Below are 20,329 nucleotides of genomic sequence, written 5' to 3'. Positions count from 1 at the left end.
TTTAGTCGCGTGAAAATGTGTGAACACAAAATAGGACAATAATAGCGTAAAATGATGCACAGAAAATAACTCGAAAATGCTGCCTGATCTGGTAGCCCTTGAAGCAGGAATGCTACCAAAAAGTGAAAATTTGGGAAAATAGGTAAAATAGCGTATAACTTAGGAAAGTGCATACAAGGTATAGCCTCAAATAGCCAGGGAATAAATGATTCCCTCGTTATGGCGCCAATGAAGTGCATATCATTCTTTACCAGCTGTCAAATTAGTGCAATTTATGAGAAGAAAATAATTTATTGAGGTACAAAGTCCACGAAGCCGCCACCCTCGGCAGCCGGCGTTGTTGTCAAGGTCATCACTAGAAAGGAACATGTTGCCGCGGCTGGTCAGTTCTTTCGGATCAGCAGCCGGCGTGTGGGGACGTGGGGCGTTCGGCATCGTCCTGCAACAGCTTGTCCACGTGGCCAGAGCGGGCAGTCCTTTATCAACAATGGCTGGTGTCACTTTTGAAGAGCGAGGGACGCCCAACAGCGAGGACTACCGAATCTACTATCGTGAGTAAATTATGCTAATTTTATTGTCATTGCCCGGCTCGCGCTCTGAAGGCATTTCAACTTGTTAATGTATGTAGGTAACGCATTTGGGCAGGTTTGCTGAAACAGACCTCCAGCTTCAGGAACCAGGTATTTGAATTATAATTACATTTGTATGCAGAGCTGTTCAGATAATCTGGTCATGCTTGTAGGCAGGCTGTCCTTATGTGTTATAAACTAGTAGGATGAAAAGCTGTGGAGGTGTTCTGGCAGCATCATTTTTGGCTGTATGTAAACTGTAACCAAATATAAATGGGACACAAGGAAGAAATGCATGTTAACATGCTAGATTTTGAACAGTTTTGTGACATTAGCTCTGATAAAGAAGTAATTGTCATGCTTTCAGCATAAACCTCATATATTATTGTTCTTTTAGCAGTGTTTTTGGTTGACATGAGCTCAGTTTCAGGAAATGCAAACATTATCATTTAGAACATAGAAATAACCATTTCTAGAGCTGGATTGGTGGATTTCATTCCTCTCAGGATTTCATTCCTTTCAGCACTTCAATTGATTTCTATTTGATTATGCATGATAAAAATGGAAGCTTTATAGACAATTTTTCCCTAGGTGGTGCTATGTCTGCTCCATGTTCCTGCCTGTGAAAGGCGACATTTGCCAGCCATATGCTTGGGTCAGGCTGCACATTTTCCTGTACTGACATAAAATGGCATAAAAGGCAGGCTGATAAGAACTACAGAGAACAACTACATTCATACCAAGAAGAACTAGGGTGTGATATGCCCAATGTTTGCGGTAAGGGGTAGGCGGAAAGTCTGGACACCGTCTTGCTTCTTTTCTAAAGCATGATCAGCTAAGCCTCTTAACAAGGGTGTACTGAACAAGAGCAAACCAGACCAAACTGAATATCACCAAACCAGTGCTTGGGAATTGTAGACCTACTGATGGCTTGTGTGGTATAACTGTGTTTGAACAAACACCCACATGCACAAAGCAATGCCTATTTGTGATGCCATTGTCAAAAATGGTGAATTGTTGATGGACCTCAGTTATATGCTGGACCTCGCCCTGCCACATAATTGCCCATCTCCTGGAAGCAGCTCTGCCATGCATGGAAGGACATGAGGGGAGGGAGAGGGGAAGCAAAGGCTGGGACTGTTTGGTGTGCCCCATGACTGGATATCTGTTCTGTTCATTGATATCTGTTGTGGACTGTTCATTGGCTACTGGCCAGGCCACAGATGACAAGCTCAGTCAGAAAGTGAACTGTCCAGACTGTCAGACTGTCTGAACTGTCCAAAATGTCAGACTGTCCAGTGTGGCTCACATTTAATCTCATCAGCCTTCTTCTTTCCTGTGGTGAAAGTTGTGCAGGTGCAGACTTTCATGTAGTGAAAGTAGACCTAGCTGGCCAGCAGCTTACTGTGTGTCCCAGTGATTGCCATACACACTGGGTGGGGGGGGGGGGGGGAGAGGGGACGTTCAGTCCACCGCGGTCACTGCCGCGTCCTCACGTGCAAGCCGGCTCCAGACGAACTGGTATGCTCCAGGCTGGAGCCGGTATACTCCAAACTGGAGCTGGTATGCTCCAGACTGGAGCCAGTACGCTCCAGACTGTAGCTGGCATGCTCCTGACTGGAGCTGGTATGCTCCAGACTGTAGCTGGCATGCTCCAGACTGGAGCTGGTATGGTGCAGACTGGAGCCGGTGCACTCCAGACTGGAGTCAGTATGCTCCAAAAATATAATTTCGTATTAGTTAGCCTTGGTGTCTCAACAATCACGAATAGTGTGTTAGCACCGAGCAGGTGTATATCCTTGAATATTTGGTCTATCTACGAGCAGCACTATTGGTCTTAAAGAGCATTGTACGGATATGCTGGCTACGAATTTCGTCGAAACAATTATGAGCAGGAAGAATTTGCTGCCATGTATATGCAATGATCATCGCAGCTGCACTGAACAACATACAAACACATTTTGCATATGCTGAAATGCTGTTTGCCTGTGACAAACCAAACACGTGCTTGATTTCACGTCCCCATTTCAACACAGCGCATGGTTCAGTGATGCTGGGTTTACAGCTTAGCCAAAACGCCATAATTTCAGGCTTGAATGTACCCCCCCCCCCCTCCGGGTTTTTTAGTGGATTTCTTCGCCCTGTTCTGCCGCTGCCACTGTCATGCACGCGGTGGGTGTGGCTGCAGCGGTGGACCATGCCCCGGGTCAGTATGTCAGCATGTAAGGCGAGTGGGGCGATGACTCATGTCTGAGTGAGGAGAACAATCACGGCTCGGGGCGGTGCGTCACGGTGGCGCCGGCCAGTCGCACGCAGATCGTGTTGCGGGTATGAGCCCTGGAATGAGTATAAGAGATGCTGCGCGGGCGCGTAGGGTGGGCCTCTCCCTGTCGGCGTCGCTCTTGGCATTGTCTTGGTGGGCGGCATCGGCGAGACTAAGTCCCTGCCGAGCAGGTTAGCGGCAGAGCATGCTGAACGTGCCCCGTCCAGACGTCCAGACGTCCAGACCTTTCACGCCCGAATGAAGCTACAGACGGTAAACCCGCCACCGTTTGGTGTTGGCGCTGTACTCGTGGAGGCGGGGAGGGGCGGAGGGTATCTTTCAGTTATTTGCAATGCCTGTTGCAGCGAATGCCGTGATGCGAGGTGGAAATCATGGCGTGGGATCTGGATACAGGCGGCTGAAGTTGTGGTAGGAGGTTGTGGTCCAGTCCAAAGCGCGAGTTGCGTTACACCGTCGGGTACTGGTCGGCTCGCCGGGCCGCTGCGACGAGGCCGATGACCTCCGGTGGTCGTTTCCGGGTGCCGGCCAGACCGGACCGGTCCGTGGGGGCCAGCGGGCTGCGGCACCGACGCTCTCGTTCGACCCCTCCGCCGCTGTGTGACCGGCGGGGGTGGTGGTCCTTCCGTCCGACCCCTCCACCGCTGTGTGACTGGCGGGGATGGTGGTCCTCCCGTCCGACCCCTCCCCCGCCGCTGTGTGACCGGCGGGGGTGGTGGTCCTCCCATCCGACCCCTCCGCCCTCGGACCTGGCGCAGCGTTGCGTGACGTTCATCGGGCGTCACGCGGTCACGCAGGGGTCGATACTCGAAGTCGATCAGACCAAGAATCGACGGCTGGACTGCATGCTGCGTGCTCCGGCCATATCCGGGCCCGGTGATGGCAGCGACTGGCCTCCGTTGCTGGAGGGTGGGAGCGTGGGTAGGGGCTCGGTTATGTGTGAGGTGAACAGTAGAGGTGGTGGGTGGGTAGGGGCTCGGTTATGTGTAACGGGAACGGTGTGGAGGGGCTGGTGTTGGGGGGGGGGGGGGGGGGGGGGGGGGGGGGGGGGGGGGGCGTCCGATGCCTCAGCGCCGGTGTCGGGCGCGAGCCGAGCCGACTCTCGGCCTCATGGTCACGTGGTCAGCCGCCCACCACTCCGCCAGCTGATCGCGCGCAACATCTCTCTGAACACCGCCAAAGCCGTCACGGTTGCTGGTCGCGGCAGTATCGGCATGTGTGTGCACGTGCCAATGCAGCCATCTGTCCTGTACTCGGCCACCTGGCCTGGGCCCGCGTCTTCCGCACCCTGTCCCAACCAAAGTGCTGCCCGATGTAATGGGTCAGTTTACCGGCTCCCAGACCTTTGTCGACTTGCTTTAATGGGTGCCCTGTTTTAAGTCATTGCGGCTATAAACCTGCGAGGAGCGTTTGGCCCGCCGAGTCGTCGGCTTTGAGTGGTTGCGCGTCGTCCCGTTCGATGCGCATGAATCTGTTCGCGTCATCGCAAGACTCGGCGGGCTGCCGCGGCAAGGTGGGTCTGGATGATGGTACGGATGATGATACGGATGCTGGTACGGATGATGGATGATGGTACGGATGATGATGATAGTACGGATGATGGATGATGGTACGGATTATGATGATGGACGGATGACTGATAGGATGCGGAATATGGATGGTGGTACGGAGATGGATAGGTGGTAACGGATGATGGATGATGTACGGATGATGGATGATGGTACGGAGATGATGGAACGGATGATGATGGTACGGATGATGGATGATGGAACGGATGATGGATGATGGAACGAATGATGGATGATGGAACGGATGATGGATGATGGAACGGATGATGGATGATGGAACGGATGATGATACGAATGATGATGATGATACGCGGCTAGCTCCAGAAGCGTCGACGTCTGCGGAATCACGCAGCGCAGCTGCCGGACGGGGGCATATTACTCATGGCTCGTCGACCGGTTTGCGCCATTGTTTCCGACTGCCGGTGGGCTTCGAGCTGCCAGCGAGAGACGCTATTTTTTGTATTTTGCCCTTTTACCCGCTGCGATAAAGTCGTGATGTGCGGATGCTGGAAGGAGATGTTCCACACTTGAAGCTAGTGAAGCAAGCATGAGATATGATGAAATATGTTCACTTATAACTATTAGTATACTTAAAGATGGAATAGACTGCTCTAGACAACACGATATGTCTTCAGCAAATATGCTCCTCAGTACGCCATTGTTCGATTTCGTCGTCGTAGCTTGCACCATATTGACTGAGAGCCAATTGGCGACCGCTATATCTGGAAGACGTGCTCATGAACGCCAGATATGAACGTTTTGACGCCCATATTTTTTTACCTTGGTCGCCACATGACCGACGAAGAGGCAGGCTTGGAATGGTGTTATTGTGGCGTCATGATGCTAGAAGGCCTAGAAATAGTCTTCCCGAAGTAGTCCGCACATCTTCGCGGACTTGTAACTCAGTAACTAGATGGGCTTAAGTCTTAAGAAGGACAGGTCTGTGAACTACACCGAATGATCTTCTAAATGCCTCCTTCAGCTCAAAACGTCCATGCCAATGTGGAATACGCCCTTCCGTTCTGTTCCGTTCTCTGTTCTCGGGATCTGACCGGTGTTCTCTGGCAGCTGCGCGACCGACGCGTGCCGTCGCCCTCGTATTGTGGCTTTCCGGGGTTGTCAAGGGTAACCGATCCGTCAATACGGCGTTCTCAGCAGCGCGGTGTGGGGGGGGGGGGGGGGAGGAGGGGCGTGTCGGGCGCGTGGCCGGCCTCCCCGTGCCGCCCGTTCTGAGGGAGGAGCGAGCGGCCCCGGAGGCAGGCTACCCGGCTGGCTGCCCGGCTGCCGTGGCCGACACGCGGCCACCAGGCCCAGGCCCGACTGCCAGAAGGAGGCCCGTTTCGTACTTCAGAAAGTTTTCACGAAGGAAAGGAAGTTCAGAAAGCGGTCATATCACGTGACGCATTCGCTGCATGGACCGCTGCCAATCCGGCTGTTTCCCCCGCGGAAGAGGCGGCGTGTTAGGCAATGCCAGCTGACATTTGTGAAGCGACGTGGCGGTGACTCGCTTTCCGGTACAAGCGTGACGGTCATTCGTGACAGAAGCGCGCCCGATACCTTAGAAGCGCTCCCGGCTCAGGACAGGATTTGTGACGTTTAGAGCGGCGGTGGTGCAGGTTTGGTGGGGTTCGGTAGTTGGGGATGGGCTCCTCTGACCGTGACACGGAGTTGGGGCTGATAACGGGTTGGCCGACGGCCGCTGCTGGGAGCGGCGGGCGACATCACGGCTCGACCCTCCCCAACCCCCTCCGCCCGGCTCACGACACCGGTCGGCAGGGGCTCACCGGCATGGCAGAAGTGGTGGCTAGCACGTGCTGGTGTGCTGGGGAGTAACTCGTGAAAAAGTGGATCGCAAGATGAAAAGGCCACTGCAGTGCCTTGATGTCGGAAATGCGAGCGGAAATACACGCCGTAGTGTATTTCATGCGAATTATCTGGTATGGTTGGATGCTTCTATTGAGAGCTTCGATGTACTTCTTTTACTTGCCTAGCTGCGCATGTCAAAAAGCAATCACAGTTTCAATAAGGGCGCAGCCAGAAGCCGACAAATGAGCGGTAGCTCCTCATCCACTACCCATCGTGCCCACATGACAAGTACTGGCGGGATAGATGCTTTACGCTTTTGGGTTTGACGATGTGTTCAGTGCTGTAGGCCGACAATAGCAAAACAACTGCTTCCATTGTGATGCGGGGTTGAAGGAAGCCTCACAACCGTGCCGAGGGAGGATGCCGAAGCCATCTCCCGAAATGTGTTAGTGGTGGTCGGCTGTTTCTCCAACATGTTGGTGGTGGTCGGCTGTTTCTCCTACATGTTGGTAGTGGCCGGCTATTTCTCCTGCTCAAACGTTGCTGTCCTTCAATTCTGAACACCAGACCGTTGGACTAAGCAACTGTGTGAAACTACGTTAACTATGAGCGATATGGAAATGGTATTTTAAATGTTCGATGGCTACTGGAAATGTATCAAGAATCTCAAATCTTCGGGTGCTGTTCGTGGTGATGTTGTAGTATTGGCACTATCAAAATTGTCTGCTTTTGTCAACAAGGCTTCGTATTATTTGATCTTTTGGATGTACAGCTATTTGATTTTGTCTGACTATTTGACTTATTTTTATAACAATTCATCGTCGGAAAGCTTTATAGTCTTTTCCCTCAGCCGTGGGTTTCATTTCATCATGCTTATTTTTCGTGCCAACTTTACCGGTGCCGAAAAACTTACGTCACAAATCCTAGTACCTCCGGTCAAAAGTAAGGACAAAATCGATATGACATCTGATATGACAGGTCATGGCTTTGCCAGGCGGCATGTGACTGCCTGCCTGGGATGGCTTGTTATGCCCTACCTTAATACTATTATTAACGTGGCGGCCCTGTTTTGGTCCGTGCACGTCCCAGTGACGCCGGATGAATGGCGTTTGGGACGTCTCGGTACCCCCAATCGCTATCGTCCGGTTTGGGTGTCCTTGTTAAAGGCGGTGTTTTGAACCGTCTCGCGTCCTTGATTCGGTACCTTCATCTTAGCGGTGATGTCACGTACGCAATGCGAGAATTAACCAACTGTCGTTAACTTGTTGGCACTATTACTGACAAGGAGTATGCCCTTGGACACTTATTCGCAGCATTCTGTCGTCTTTGCCCGAATTACTACTTCCTCTCTGGGAGTTTGGAGATGTTCGGAGTCCGATAAGGAACCGAAACAAAGTCTGGAGACGTTGGGTGTCTTGTGCGCAGCCGCAACAGATCATTGGTGATATGAAGAACCTTGTTAGACAAGAGCCTGAAGAAGATCTACACTTAATGCATGCGTGTTTGTCCTGAGTATTCGCACCGTCACAACCCTCAATGGTGACCATGGTTTGCGATTTGAAAGGCCGACTGAACTGGAGAGGGCGGCCGGAGTGGCGCTGGCCAGGAGTGGAGGGGCGCTGGCTGGAGTGGCACTGGCCGGAGTGGAGGGGCGCTGGCCGGAGTGGCACTTGCCGGAGTGGCGCTGGCCGGGGTGGCGCTTGCCAGGAGTGGAGGGGCGCTGGCCGGAGTGGCACTGGTGGCCGGAGTGGAGGGGCGCTGGCCGGAGTGGCACTGGTGGCCGGAGTGGAGGGGCGCTGGCCGGAGTGGTGCGTCGCTGGCCGGAGTGGCGCTGGCCCGAGAAACCAATAAAATTCAATCTATCACCCCCGAGTTACGTGTGATGCCTGCTTACCCACTCCCAATGCCTGCCTCACTCACTGGTGCAAACGTCCGGTTGCCAGACGGGTGAAAACACGACGTGTGGCTGACCATGTGTCGGCCCTCCTGTGACGGTTGCGCCTGCGGCCTGTGGCGCGTGACGGGCACGCCCGTACCGTGACGCCCGTGACGCGTGCTCCCGCGGTCCGGCAGGGAACGCGGACGGCCCGATCTCGCCGTTCCATGACATCCCGCTGTACGCCGACGCCGAGAAGAAGGTGTTCAACATGGTGGTGGAGGTGCCGCGCTGGACCAACGCCAAAATGGAGGTCAGTCTGGCTCCTCTGACCTGACCGGGCGGCGGTGGGCGGCGGTGGGCGGCGGACTGTTGTGTCGCGGGTTCAGACAGGTCTGCTCCTGTTGCCTGCCGCTGTATGGTGAGCAGTCCGCTCTGCCCGGGTGGTCCCCTGGACGAACGGCTCTCTATGTGGCAGGTGAGACCGATGAAAACGCTCTGTTGCCTTCGCGAACTGCTGTTGACTCTTACCCTGAACTACTGATGACTTACCATGAACTGCTGATGACTTACGCCGAACTGGTGTAGACTTTTACGCTTCTTGCCTTACTGTCGAATGGATTTGGCACGAACTTGTTCTTGTTTGCAATTTTGACAATGAATCATAGCGTATAACGATGTCAAAAGGACCCGAATACTTAAGCGGAGCGGCAGACGGTTACAAAGCTGGCAAACAAAAGTAGTGTAACGCAACTCAGCGGTGGGTGCCGGGGGCGTCACGTGCGCGCTCGGAGCCTATGTGCCTGGCCTGTGCCCTGTACGCGCTGGCGGGGGGGGGGGGGGAGGAGCGCCGCTGTCGGCCCCCGGACCGGGCCGGCCGGGGTGGTCCGTCGGCCGGCCCGGTCCGGACCCACGGCAAATAAACTGCAGCTGCGCGGTCGACCGACTCCAGACGGCGACGCTGCGGCGGCCGGACCCCCCCCCCCCCCCCCGTTTGCGGCGGCCGTCGCCCCGTCCGCGGTGGTCGGCTTGTGCGACGGCTGGTGCGTCGGCGGCAGACGCGGCGCAGGGCCGTGCCGAGGCGTCTGTGAGCTGCTCCCCGGCGCCGTGCCACACGACACCGCCGGCCGCCATCACTCGGGGCGTGGGGAAACGCCGCTGGACTGTGTCCTGGCGCGCTGGGACGGGGAGGGGAGGGAGGGCTCAGCATATGGCTCAGCTGCGTTTGCTGGGCGGCAGCACACGGCCCTGCTACGGTGACCTCGGGTGGTGTGCTCTAACAATCTCAAGAGGAGTAAAAATTTCAGAGGAAAACCATCAGTATAAGCCTTTCGGACATTGTAGCAAGCTGTTATGGCGTGGTTAAAAAATATTCCACGCTTACCATAAAAGTGGCCGTTCATGGTTGTTGGTACCGCAAGTTATATTGCTTGACGCCAGCATGTGTTGTCAAAGCAAGGTGCTTTCTTACGCCTGAAATGTTCTTCTGGGCTCGTTTTTCTGGTCTCGGCTCGGTTTTAGAATACGCCACAATGCCTCAAGTACCACGTCCAAAAATGTGACTGGATTGAAATGGATCGTGAAGTGTGTGCGATTGGCGCATTTACCCGAACTCGGCGTATTTAGTACAGCCGCGAATCTCGCGGTACGCTATTGAAAGTGGTGTGCTATTTGGTGCTCCTCCTCCCCGGTAAGATTCGATGTCAGATTCCCAGGGCCGGGGTACCTCTACCGTGACGTTCCCGCAGGAGTCGGTGCCACCCGCCTGTGCCGTACTGTCGCGGCGCTGCGCCTCGGTGGTGCGAGGCACGTGCCGCTCCGTTGGTGCTGCCTCAGCAGCGCGGCTCCCGTCGTCCCAGACACCAGCCGGGACACCGCTCACCGGCGCCGGGAGTGAGGCGCGGGATGACGGGAGGGACGGGGAGGGGGGGGGGGGGGGAGAGAGCATTGTGCCGTAAGCCGTTGGCGTCGGCTGCAGACACCGCCTGTGGACTGTGAGCCGCTGCGGCGGCTGATGCAAGGCTGATACTGTCGCCGTCAGCTCGGGGACGGCACGCGCGGTGCGGGATTCCCCCGCATGGCCGGCTTCCGCCGCCGCCGGTCATGGCCTCCGACCTGACGTATCAGCGGCCGTCGGGACGGGGTGCGACGAACACGCCGCTCTTCACCCCTCTCTCCGCCCCGCTCTTCACCCCGCTCTTCGCCCCGCGCGGCCTCGGCGACCGTGCGACGGGGTGCGACGAACGCGCCGCTCTTCACCCCGCTCTTCACCCCGCTCTTCGCCCCGCTCGTCGTCCCGCTCTTCACCCCGCTCTTCACCGTGCTCTTCGCCCTGCTCTTCGTCCTGCTCTTCGCCCCGCTTGTCGTCCCGCTCTTCGTCCCGCTCTTCGCCCCGCTCTTCACCCTGCTCTTCATCCCGCTCTTCACCCTGCTCTTCATCCCGCTCTTCGTCCGGCTCTTCACCCCGCTCTTCGCCCCGCTCGTCGTCCCGCTCTTCACCCCGCTCGTCGCCCGCTCTTCATCCCGCTCTTCACCCCGCTCTTCGCCCCGCGCGGCCTCGGCAGGCCCGCCGCCGGCCCAGCAGGCGACACCGGCGTGACGTCATGGGCAGCCGTGACGTCATGACAGCCGTGACGGTCGAGTGGCGCACTTGTGGAGAACAAATACATCTGTGCTTGTTGCCCAACGCTTTCGCCAGCCCGCGAGCTTCGACTTCTTTGTCATTTGGGCGTTTGTCAGTTGTAGTAAAGTAATATCGTTTAGAAGAGGTGCAAAAAGATGAAAACACTAGGGGTGGTCCCGAAACAGGACCACGGGACGGGCGGGTACTGTTAGCAAAGCCGGTCTGCAAGTTCGCTTTTTCTGTTTGGTTCTGAGCGCTACGCACAAATGACAGGGGTGAGGGCATGGACTTAAAGGTGCGCCACTGAAACTAAGGGTCGTGATTCAGTTCAACCCAGTTTCGTCCAGCGAGACTCTGTTTTTCATTGGACCTTTTTTATTATTATTGCGACTTCATTCTCTTCAACATTGTTCATTCGTTTTCGTCGCATTGGGGCCCTACGGCAGAGCCACGTCGCGTTGTCTTCTGGTTCCGCAGCGACCGCTATCGATCACAAATCACGTGCCATTGTGCGTAAACACTCCGCAAACAGCTGACCGCTGGATCAGCCGTATCTGTAAGAACCTTGGCACTTGCCAGACAGCTGTACGCTATGGCATGCTCAAGTACGCCTCGTGACGTAATATTAGCCGACCAATTAGCGATCGCGCTTGATTGCGCGCCTCGCCGCTGTTGCGTTGACTGCGTCGGTAATGGCGGTCTGCATCTAGCGGGAGATGGAAGATACGTCATTTCGACGATGAAACGTTGCAATTCCGCTGCTGTCCCTTTAGCGCGCGTGTTGTGTGTCGTAAGGTCGTCGTACGACATTTACGACATTTGTGCTGTTGAAGACGAACGATCGTGCGTTGTCCAGTCCTCACCACTTGCTCGCTGTGTGTGCGCCTGACACGCTGGTGCGGCCGCGTGGCCTGGACAATGTCTCGGGTGACGGCAGTGACCATGAATGCCTATCTGCCGCCGTTGTCGTATCAGTCTCGCGTACTTCTGTCGGACGGTGATAGCGGGCAGGCCCTCTCTTCACAGCCCGAGGTCGGAAGTCATAAATATGCTACGTGCTCTGACGTCGGCGGTCTGAAGTATCCGTGACTTACTGTCGTGCAATCGCCGAGATTGCACTCGCCGCCGCGCGGTGTCAGCCCTGTCCGGGTGGATTTCAGACAGCGCGGCCGGCGGGCCCGACGCTGGCCGGGATCCATTCGCCCGCGCACTCGGTGACGTCATGTCCAGGGGCGGCGAGATCCTCGTGTGTCGATGGACGGGAACGATGCGATTCGAGCACGTGAAACCTTTTTATTTTTCCCCTCCGTTCATCCCGTCTGCCGCGTTCTCTGTCTGTGTGTTACCGGCAATGACAGTGCGCACTTGCGTAGTCGTACATTACGTGTGGGGAGGGTGAGGGGGCACGCGGGCCCGTGCCCCTCCGAGCACACCATGGTCTCCAGGCATCGGAGAGAAAAGGTATGCGAATGAGACGGACGCCCGATAACATGTCGATGGCTACCGCACTCTTAACACGAAATGCATTTAGGTGCCCCGGAAAAGTGTTACGAGGATATGTATGTATCTGCAGTTATTTAGAGGAACTCAGTGAAGGCCCCCGTGGTGGGGGGGGGGGGGTACCCCGATAAGGTCGGTTTCTCTTCTTGCAAATGCCCCGTGCGTACCTGTATATATATATATATATATATATATATATATATATATATATATATATATATATATATATATATATGTATAAGCGTTGTCAGGGGCGTAGATTCACATTCAGTTGCCCCCCCGCCCGTTTGGGCTTCAGCCCCCCCAACTTTGGGAATAAAGGGGGCAAAATCTGGGGAAACCTGTTTGTTGGCATATTTTGGGGGTAGGTTGGGTCACTGTTGAGACCCCCAACTCAATTTCCGAGACCATATCCGTGTGCCGTGTTTATATGTGGTTGAAAAAAGACATCGCGCGGGAAAACGAGGTGCTGGATATGCATCATGTGCGGTGAACAGGGATCGGCCACAGATGTCACAAACCGTCAACCGGCTGCGCGTGTGCCGCTGTCCGTGCCGACGCAAGCGACTGCTCCCCTCCCCTTCCCCCACCGTCTGCGGATGTGGGCGGAGACGTGGCCCGGCCTCCGCCCGCTCACCTGTGCAGAGACGACCATCCGGCGCCGGTCAAAGGTCAAGCGCGCTGATTGGCCGGCGGCCGGGGCGCGTGCCGTGTCTGGTGGCAAGGGCACCTCCGCCGCGCCGACGCGGTGGGCTATGTCCTGGGTCCGACTGGTACGGGCGGTCTGGGCGGCGGCCGAGCCGTCAGATTACGATGGATGTCTGTCTTACATGCGCGTTATTGACTCAGTTGCAGTCGGAGGCGCAGCTGTTGTAACGAATCGAAATATGTTAAGCGGGCCAATATCGGTGGACTTTGACTGACCTCAGCGTCCGTCCAGGCCTTCCACTATCGATGGTAACGATCTCGGCGAGTGCACGCTTGTATAAAGCAAATTATTCAATCGGACCATGCTTTGGGTCTGTTGACCAAGACACTGACGGAGAAAGGGGTAGGTATCCCTTCAAGGTCACAGGCTTTGGCAGCTACAGAACAGCTTCACTTGACCGTGCGCATTGGTCAAGGCGCGCTTGACCTCGCACATTCACCCCGAAAGGCCCTCATGAGACAGTGTCGCATTGCATTCTCGTCAGATGGCCTTTATCTCATAGTTCTGCAATGAGCGCTTAACCGGCGCAGCGTGCTCGTTTTCGTTCGTCTCAGGCACGGCAGTGTGACCCCCTCATCTGCATGTGACATTTTTTGCGAAAGGTCATCGTAGGTTACCGAATGAAATGCACCTGGAAATGCAACAGACTCGACAACCGATTGACCTAGGCCAAACTCCAGCAGTATGGCATCATAAGTTGAACACGGGATCGTGGCTCGGCGGGGTGCTCATCTGCTATCAAATTGAAACGACAGAACCGATATTTCTCAGGGATCGCGATGACCGGGTACTCAGTTTTGCTCGGAATGGTACGTGAGTTGTGAGGCACGGTGGCGCACATCCCGCTGTTCGGGTCGACGCAGTGTACCGACTCGTCAGAGGCCGTGCCAGCCGCCGTGAGTTGCCACGACGCTCCCCGTCGGTCGGAGCGAACGGGGCTGGTGGGGCACGGTCTGGCACGCGCTGATCGCACCTGACCTGACCTTGTATGACCTGCGCCTGACCTGACCTTATCTGACCTGCACGTGACCTGACTTGTACCTGACCTGGCCCGACCTGATCAGACCTTGCGTTCGGCAGATCGCCACCGGCGAGCGGCTGAACCCCATCAAGCAGGACACCAAGAAGGGCAAGCTGCGCTACGTGGCCAATGTGTTCCCGCACCACGGCTACATCTGGAACTACGGCGCCCTGCCTCAGGTCGGTGTCGGCTCGGTGGTACGCGGCCGGCGGCGGTACACAGCCTCGGTGGCACACGGCCGGCCTCGGTGGCACATGGCCGGCCCCGGGGGTACACGGCCGTCCGGCCGTGTACTCCCGGGGCCGGCGCTCTCACAAAGGCAGCTGTGCACACTGGCTCAGGTTACAGTCACAGAATACGACCTGCGTTGTGCTCTCCGCCCGTTATTGGTCCCTTGTTTAAGCGACGAGGGAGGTCGAGCATTTTTATCAAAGGGCATTCGCGTGCGGCGGCTGTAACATGGCGTTCAATGCCATTTGAACACACCAACACTTGTACGCGCTTTGGGTGTGCCATGCGCGAGCGCGAACGAGCATCCCGTGTCCGCGCCGTGTGGAATCTGAGTCGGGTCATGTTTTTACCTAAGAAGTGCACAATAGTCCAACTGGCTAGACTTTGGCAACGAATGGTTGCATTTCCATCACGGCTGTGCAGACCTGTACCCGTTATATGGCGCCTCACACGCGCGGCTCGCGGCCGACCTCCTGGGCTGACGCCGAGCCGTGCCGGCAGACCTGGGAGAACCCGCACGTCACGGACGAGTCGACCGGCTTCATGGGCGACAATGACCCCATCGACGTCTGCGAGCTGGGCAGCAAGGTGAGGCGCCGCACACGGCCGGCGGGTGACGTCATCGAAGCGGCCGGCGGAGGACGTCACTGAGGCGGGTGACGTCATCGGCTGGCGTCGGGCCGGGCGGCGGGGCTGTGGCGGCCGTAGGCTCACCGGAAGAGGATTCAGCGGAGAGGGGCAGTCCGCTGTTGGCGCTGTCCGGTGGCCCGTGGCTCGCACAGTGCCTTCATTCTTGTGTATTTCTGCTGTGTCGCCAGATGGTCGCAGCCGTTTGGCTCTGTAACTGCGGAATGGGGAGAGGGGAGGGGATTTTCGGGTCTTCGTGCCTCGGGTTTTCGTTGGTGCATTGTGTTGGAGTTGTGGATGTGACGTCGCATGTGTGCGGGGATTGGTTGATTCAGATGAAGGTGGCCTTCTAGCGGTCTTGAGACATATGTGGATATACCAGCTGGATGGGGTGACCTTTGTGACGCCCCTGCGGGCGCGATCGGGTGGCTCAGGTCAAGGTGGTCATGTGACGCCCCTCTACCGCCCTCCGCAGGTGCACCGCCGCGGTGAGGTGCCCCAGGTGAAGGTAGTCATGTGACGCCCCTGTGCCGCCCTCCGCAGGTGTGCCGGCGGGGTGAGGTGCTCCAGGTGAAGGTGCTAGGGGTGCTGGCCATGATCGACGAGGGCGAGACGGACTGGAAGCTCCTTGCCATCAATGTGGATGACCCGCTGGCCGAACAGCTGAACGGTAGGCCGGCGGGACGGCTGAACGGTCGGAACGGTGGCCGCGAGTGGGCCGGGCGCCGCCGCCCGGCCGGCTGACGGCTGAACGGTCGGAACGGTGGCCGCGAGTGGGCCGGGCGCCGCCGCCCGGCCGGCTGACGGCTGAACGGTCGGAACGGTGGCCGCGAGTGGGCCGGGCGCCGCCGCCCGGCCGGCTGACGGCTGAACGGTCGGAACGGCGGCCGCGAGTGGGCCGGGCGCCGCCGCTCGGCCGGCTGACGGCTGAACGGTCGGAACGGTGGCCGCGAGTGGGCCGGGCGCCGCCGCCCGGCCGGCTCAGGGCCTCAAAATGACCCGCACAGGGCCTCAAAGTGACCCGCACAGGGCCTCACAGCGGCTGGCACAGGGTCTCATAATTGCCGGCACATGGCCTCACAATGACCCGCACAGGGCCTCACAGCGGCTGGCACAGGGTCTGACAGCGGCTGGCACAGGGTCTCACAATGACCGACACAGGGTCTCATAATGGCCGACACAGGGTCTCATAATGGCCGGCACATGGCCTCACAGCGGCTGGCACAGGGCTTCACAGCGGCTGGCACAGGGTCTCATAATGGCCGACACAGGTCCTCACAGCGGCCTGCACAGGGCCTCGCAGCGGCCGGCACGGGGCCTCACAGCGGCCGGTACAGAGTCTTACAGCGGCCACGGCCGAATGACGGCGGCACACCGTCTGCCATTCAGTCACATTAGCATGCCTCGACGGCGGTGGTCCTGCTGCCTCTCTCACCTGCTGGCGGCCGCTGCCCGGCCGCCGGGGGCCGCACAGCGCTGTGTGGGCTCTGGCGGCGACGGCCGCTGCTCGGGCGCCTGGGGCCGCACAGCGCTGTGTGAGCCCTGGCGGCGACGGCCGCTGCACGGCTGCCGGGGGCCGCACAGCGCTGTGTGAGCTCTGGCGGCGACGGCCGCTGCTCGGTTGTCGGGGGCCGCACAGCACTGTGTGAGCTCTGGTGGCGACGGTCCCTGCCGGCGGGACCGGCGGCCGGCCGCGCCTTGGCCGGCCCGCCGCCGCGGCTGAGACGCGCGCTGGTGTGCCGACAGACGTGGCCGACGTGGAGAAGCTGATGCCCGGCTACCTGAGCGCCACCGTCGAGTGGCTCCGGCTGTACAAGGTGCCCGACGGCAAGCCGGAGAACAAGGTGAGGCCGCGGGGCCGCGGTCAGGGGTCACGGGTGACGGGCACGCAGGCGGCCGCGCGCGCTGGACGGCTGGCACTGGGTCGGGGCAGTGGTGCCGCAGACAATAGGCTGCGCGCGCCGCAGTGAGAGAGCGATGCTACCAAGCTACTAGAGCGAGCTACCAAGAGCTAGAGCGAGCTACCAAGAGCTAGAGCGAGCTACCAGCGCCCTAGTCCGTCGGCATTGGTCGCTGCTTTTTGGTTGTTTCGTTTTGGGTCGCGTGGTTGTGAATGCTCTGGCATTATTATCGAGGCAGTGTTTTACGTCTGGACCAGTGCATCGTAGCCCATCCTTGCTTGTCTCGACGCTTTTGCGTGATCACGTTGTGATGAGACAGTGCTTTCTTCTTGTTTGCCACTCGTCCGCCAATGCACCATTGCGTGCTGCGGTTCTTACGCGTGGGGTATTATTTGGCAGTGTCCTGGCATGTGGTAGGCTGGGAAGTGTCCCGGCGCCGCAGGCGCGTCATTTCATGCGACTGCGAAGGTGTGGGTTTGACTCCACACACCGGCCGCTTGTTTCGGCATTCATGGCCGCCACCGGCGTGTAACGCATCGCCAACAGGCGACTTGGTGCAGCGTGTGAGACGCAGAAGGGGCTGAGTGTGCTGCGTCAGGCTGATTCCGTGACGGCGCAGTGAGCCAGGTGGTGAGTGACGCACGTCTCCGCGTGTCGGCAGTTCGCCTTCAACGGCGAGGCCAAGGACCGCGAGTTCGCTCACAGCGTGATCTCGGACACGGCCGACCACTGGCGGGAGCTGGTCACGGGCAAGGCGGACGCCGGCGGCCTGGACATGTGAGAGATCATGCCGCCCCCCCCCCGTACCCCCTGTGTCTCGGGTCTGAGCCCCTCTGAGGGCCGGGGCAGCCCCCCCCCCAAAAAAAAACGAGCGGATCTCCGGTGTTGTGTTTTGAGAGGGGTGGATCGGGTCCCATGGAAGGGGGGGGGGGGAAAGGTGAAGCAAACCGGCAGTGGGGGTTCTCAAACACAACCACCCAACAAGATTCCGACGGAGCCCGCGCCATGTCTAACAACCGCAATTTCTGCCCCTCAATTTGGATGCACCGTGACCTGATCGAACCGATCTAGACCGCGCAAAATGCATTGAAAACCAAAATTTCAAAACGGTTTCACTCTCGCGTGACCTTTCCTTCGCCTAGTGCAGCCGGCGGGTCACCACCTGTGGCGTGTGATTGCACCGTCGCCGACCTCCTCCAGCTGATTACCACAGTCTGTAGATGACGCCCGCTCGTGGGCGGGTCCTCTGTCGGTCTGTGCTGGTCGTCGGTGGCGGCGGGGCCGTGTGTTGGGGGGCCGCCGCCGGCCTGTGGTGCAGAGAGCGCCCCCTGTGCTCCGGCTCCGGCCCTCCGGAGCCGCCGCCGGCCTCTGGTATAGAGAGCTCCCTCTGTGTCGGCAGCCACGCGGTGACCGTGGACGACGCCCAGATGAAGCTGGAGAAGGACGAGGCGGAGGCGGTGCTCGCCGGCGCCCCGACCCTCCACCCGCCGGCGCCGCTCGACAACAGCGCAGGTCAGACAGCGGGGCCCGCTCCCGGCTGCGTTCACGTGTTGGGTGCGACCGGTGAATGCTGTCGACTCTAGTTTTATGCTGATTGGTTGTGGTCAGGTGACAAGAGGTCATTTAGTTCAGCACGTCAGGTTGGGTTGAGATGGTACCTTGCAGGCAAGAGATCCAGAGGTAAAGATCAAAGCAATCAATGTGCACAATACGATTTAGTCTTTGGAATTGTGGTTATCATGTATTGTTTTGCAAGCGTACCCTGTGTTCATTTAGTCGGATATGGTTGTGTAAGGGTTTTCATTATTTGACCTCCGTATTACGACCCCGTTTGCTGCCCGCGGCGCTCGATCGTGCCTGCTCTCATCGAATTCCCGCCTGCCCTCCTCGAATTCCCGCCGGCTTTCCTTGAATTCCCGCCGTCTCTCCTTAAACTTCCGTCTTCTCTCCTGAATTCCCGCCTGCCCTCCTCGAATTCCCGTCTGCTCTCCTCGAATTCCCGCCTGCCCTCCTCGAATTCCGGTCTGCTCTCCTCGAATTCCCGTCTGCTCTCCTCGAATTCTCGCCTGCTCTCCTCGAGTTCCGGTACGACTGGTCGGTGTGCCACTCCAGCAGTTCACCGGAGCCGCCCAACCGTCGTGCAGTGAGTCGGCCTCATTCGATCCCAGCGTTCTCACGCTCCCTTTTTTGCGTTTCCAGTCAACAAGGTGTCCTTCCTGTCCAACTCGAACTAGCCGCTGCTCCCTGCTGTCACGTGCGTGGACCGGCGTCCGTCTCGTGACGTCACGGCCGGCCCGCGGACGGTCTGTGACGTCACGGCGGAGAAGTCGTCGGGGATCTGAAACGCAGGCTCGGCCGGGGGCGTATTCGGCGTCGGAGCTCTTCAGCCACGTTGCTGCTGTGTGGCGACATCTTGCCTCGCCCGGGACATTGCCGTCAGGCAGTTGTCTCCACGTGGCTTGCCTGCGAAATTGTTGTGACCTGTTTTATTATTGCTTCTTAATGTGCCAGCGTTAGCGCAGGCATCGAAAACGCAGGCCTTTCTTCGTCGTCGTCGCATGCGTATGTGGTCGGTTTTTAATCGATAGCGTGACGTCACAGATCCTGTATGTCTAATCTACTCGGCACGAAGCTTTTAGGCGACGGTGGTTCGGTGTGATACTCGGACGTGTGCTCTGTACTTAAGGAACCAAGCTGCCAGCGAAATCAAACGTCGGCTCCCAAATTCACGTACTTAATGCAGGCGACGCCGAAGCCCGCTCGTGTCGTGTTCCAGGTTGTGGCCATGTGGCGACGGGTGAGTGTGTCCGCTGGTGGGTGACCGGGCGCGCACGCGGAGCACTGTCGTACCGCCGTGAGCAACTCGTCCTGCACTGAACGACGCCAATACACTTGCGTCGTGTTCTGCGTCCTGCGTGTTCTGCGCTGTCGTCGGCAGAGTTGTCTGCCACGCGGTGTGTGCGTGCGTGCGTGCGCGTGTGCGTGCGTGCAGGTGTTTGTGTGTGTGTGAGCAGGTGCAGCGGCTGGAGAGGGAGAGGTCTCCGCCCGGGCAGTGCGTGGGGATGGGGGGCCTGCACAACGGGCGGGAGAGAGCCTGACGAGAGTTTGGGGTGCGTGAGCCTCGGGCCGCAGCAGCGCGAGGTCTTGCTTCTCCGGCTCCGCTGAAGCCAGCCTGAGTGCGGGGCGTCCGCCGGGTTGACGTGGGATGAAGCCGGAGCGGATCTCTGTCAGGCAGGCCTGCCCCGCCCCTCCTGCCGGTTTGGAGTGCCAGACGAGCGCCCGTGGCGCGCGCCGCGGCTGGCGGCAAACGCGGCTGGTCTTGGTCGTGTGTTGGACGCACCGGGCTCGACCTGACCAGGCCTGACCTGACCAGGCCTGACCTGACCGGGCCTGATCTGACCAGACTTGACCTGGCCAGACGTGACCAGACCTGGCCAGGCCTGATCTGACCAGACTTGACCTGACCAGACGTAACCTGACCTGACCAGGCCTGATCTGACCGGACCTGACCTGACCAGACTACCTGACCAGACCTGACCTGACGTGATCAGACCTGACCTGAACTGACCAGGCGAGGTCAGACCTGACCTGACCTGAGCACGCCTGACCTGACCTGA

General features: G+C 58.2%; 1 protein-coding gene across 1 annotated transcript; it reads left to right on the top strand.

The window, feature by feature from the left end:
* Window positions 1-361: 361 nt before the first annotated feature.
* LOC119091294 (inorganic pyrophosphatase) lies at window positions 362-19,621 on the top strand. The gene is made up of 9 exons (XM_037213991.1): window positions 362-551; window positions 8,298-8,413; window positions 14,013-14,132; window positions 14,686-14,772; window positions 15,355-15,481; window positions 16,558-16,655; window positions 17,374-17,489; window positions 18,112-18,224; window positions 18,912-19,621. The coding sequence occupies exons 1-9, from the start codon at window positions 368-370 to the stop codon at window positions 18,944-18,946; spliced, it is 996 nt and encodes a 331-aa protein (XP_037069886.1). The 5' UTR covers window positions 362-367; the 3' UTR covers window positions 18,947-19,621.
* Window positions 19,622-20,329: the final 708 nt, after the last annotated feature.

This window comes from Pollicipes pollicipes, unplaced genomic scaffold (genome assembly GCF_011947565.3).
Source record: "Pollicipes pollicipes isolate AB1234 unplaced genomic scaffold, Ppol_2.1 Scaffold_1600;HRSCAF=1878_pilon_pilon_pilon, whole genome shotgun sequence".
NCBI classification, from domain to species: Eukaryota; Metazoa; Arthropoda; class Thecostraca; order Pollicipedomorpha; family Pollicipedidae; genus Pollicipes; species Pollicipes pollicipes.
This window is presented reverse-complemented; position numbering and strand designations above follow the sequence as displayed.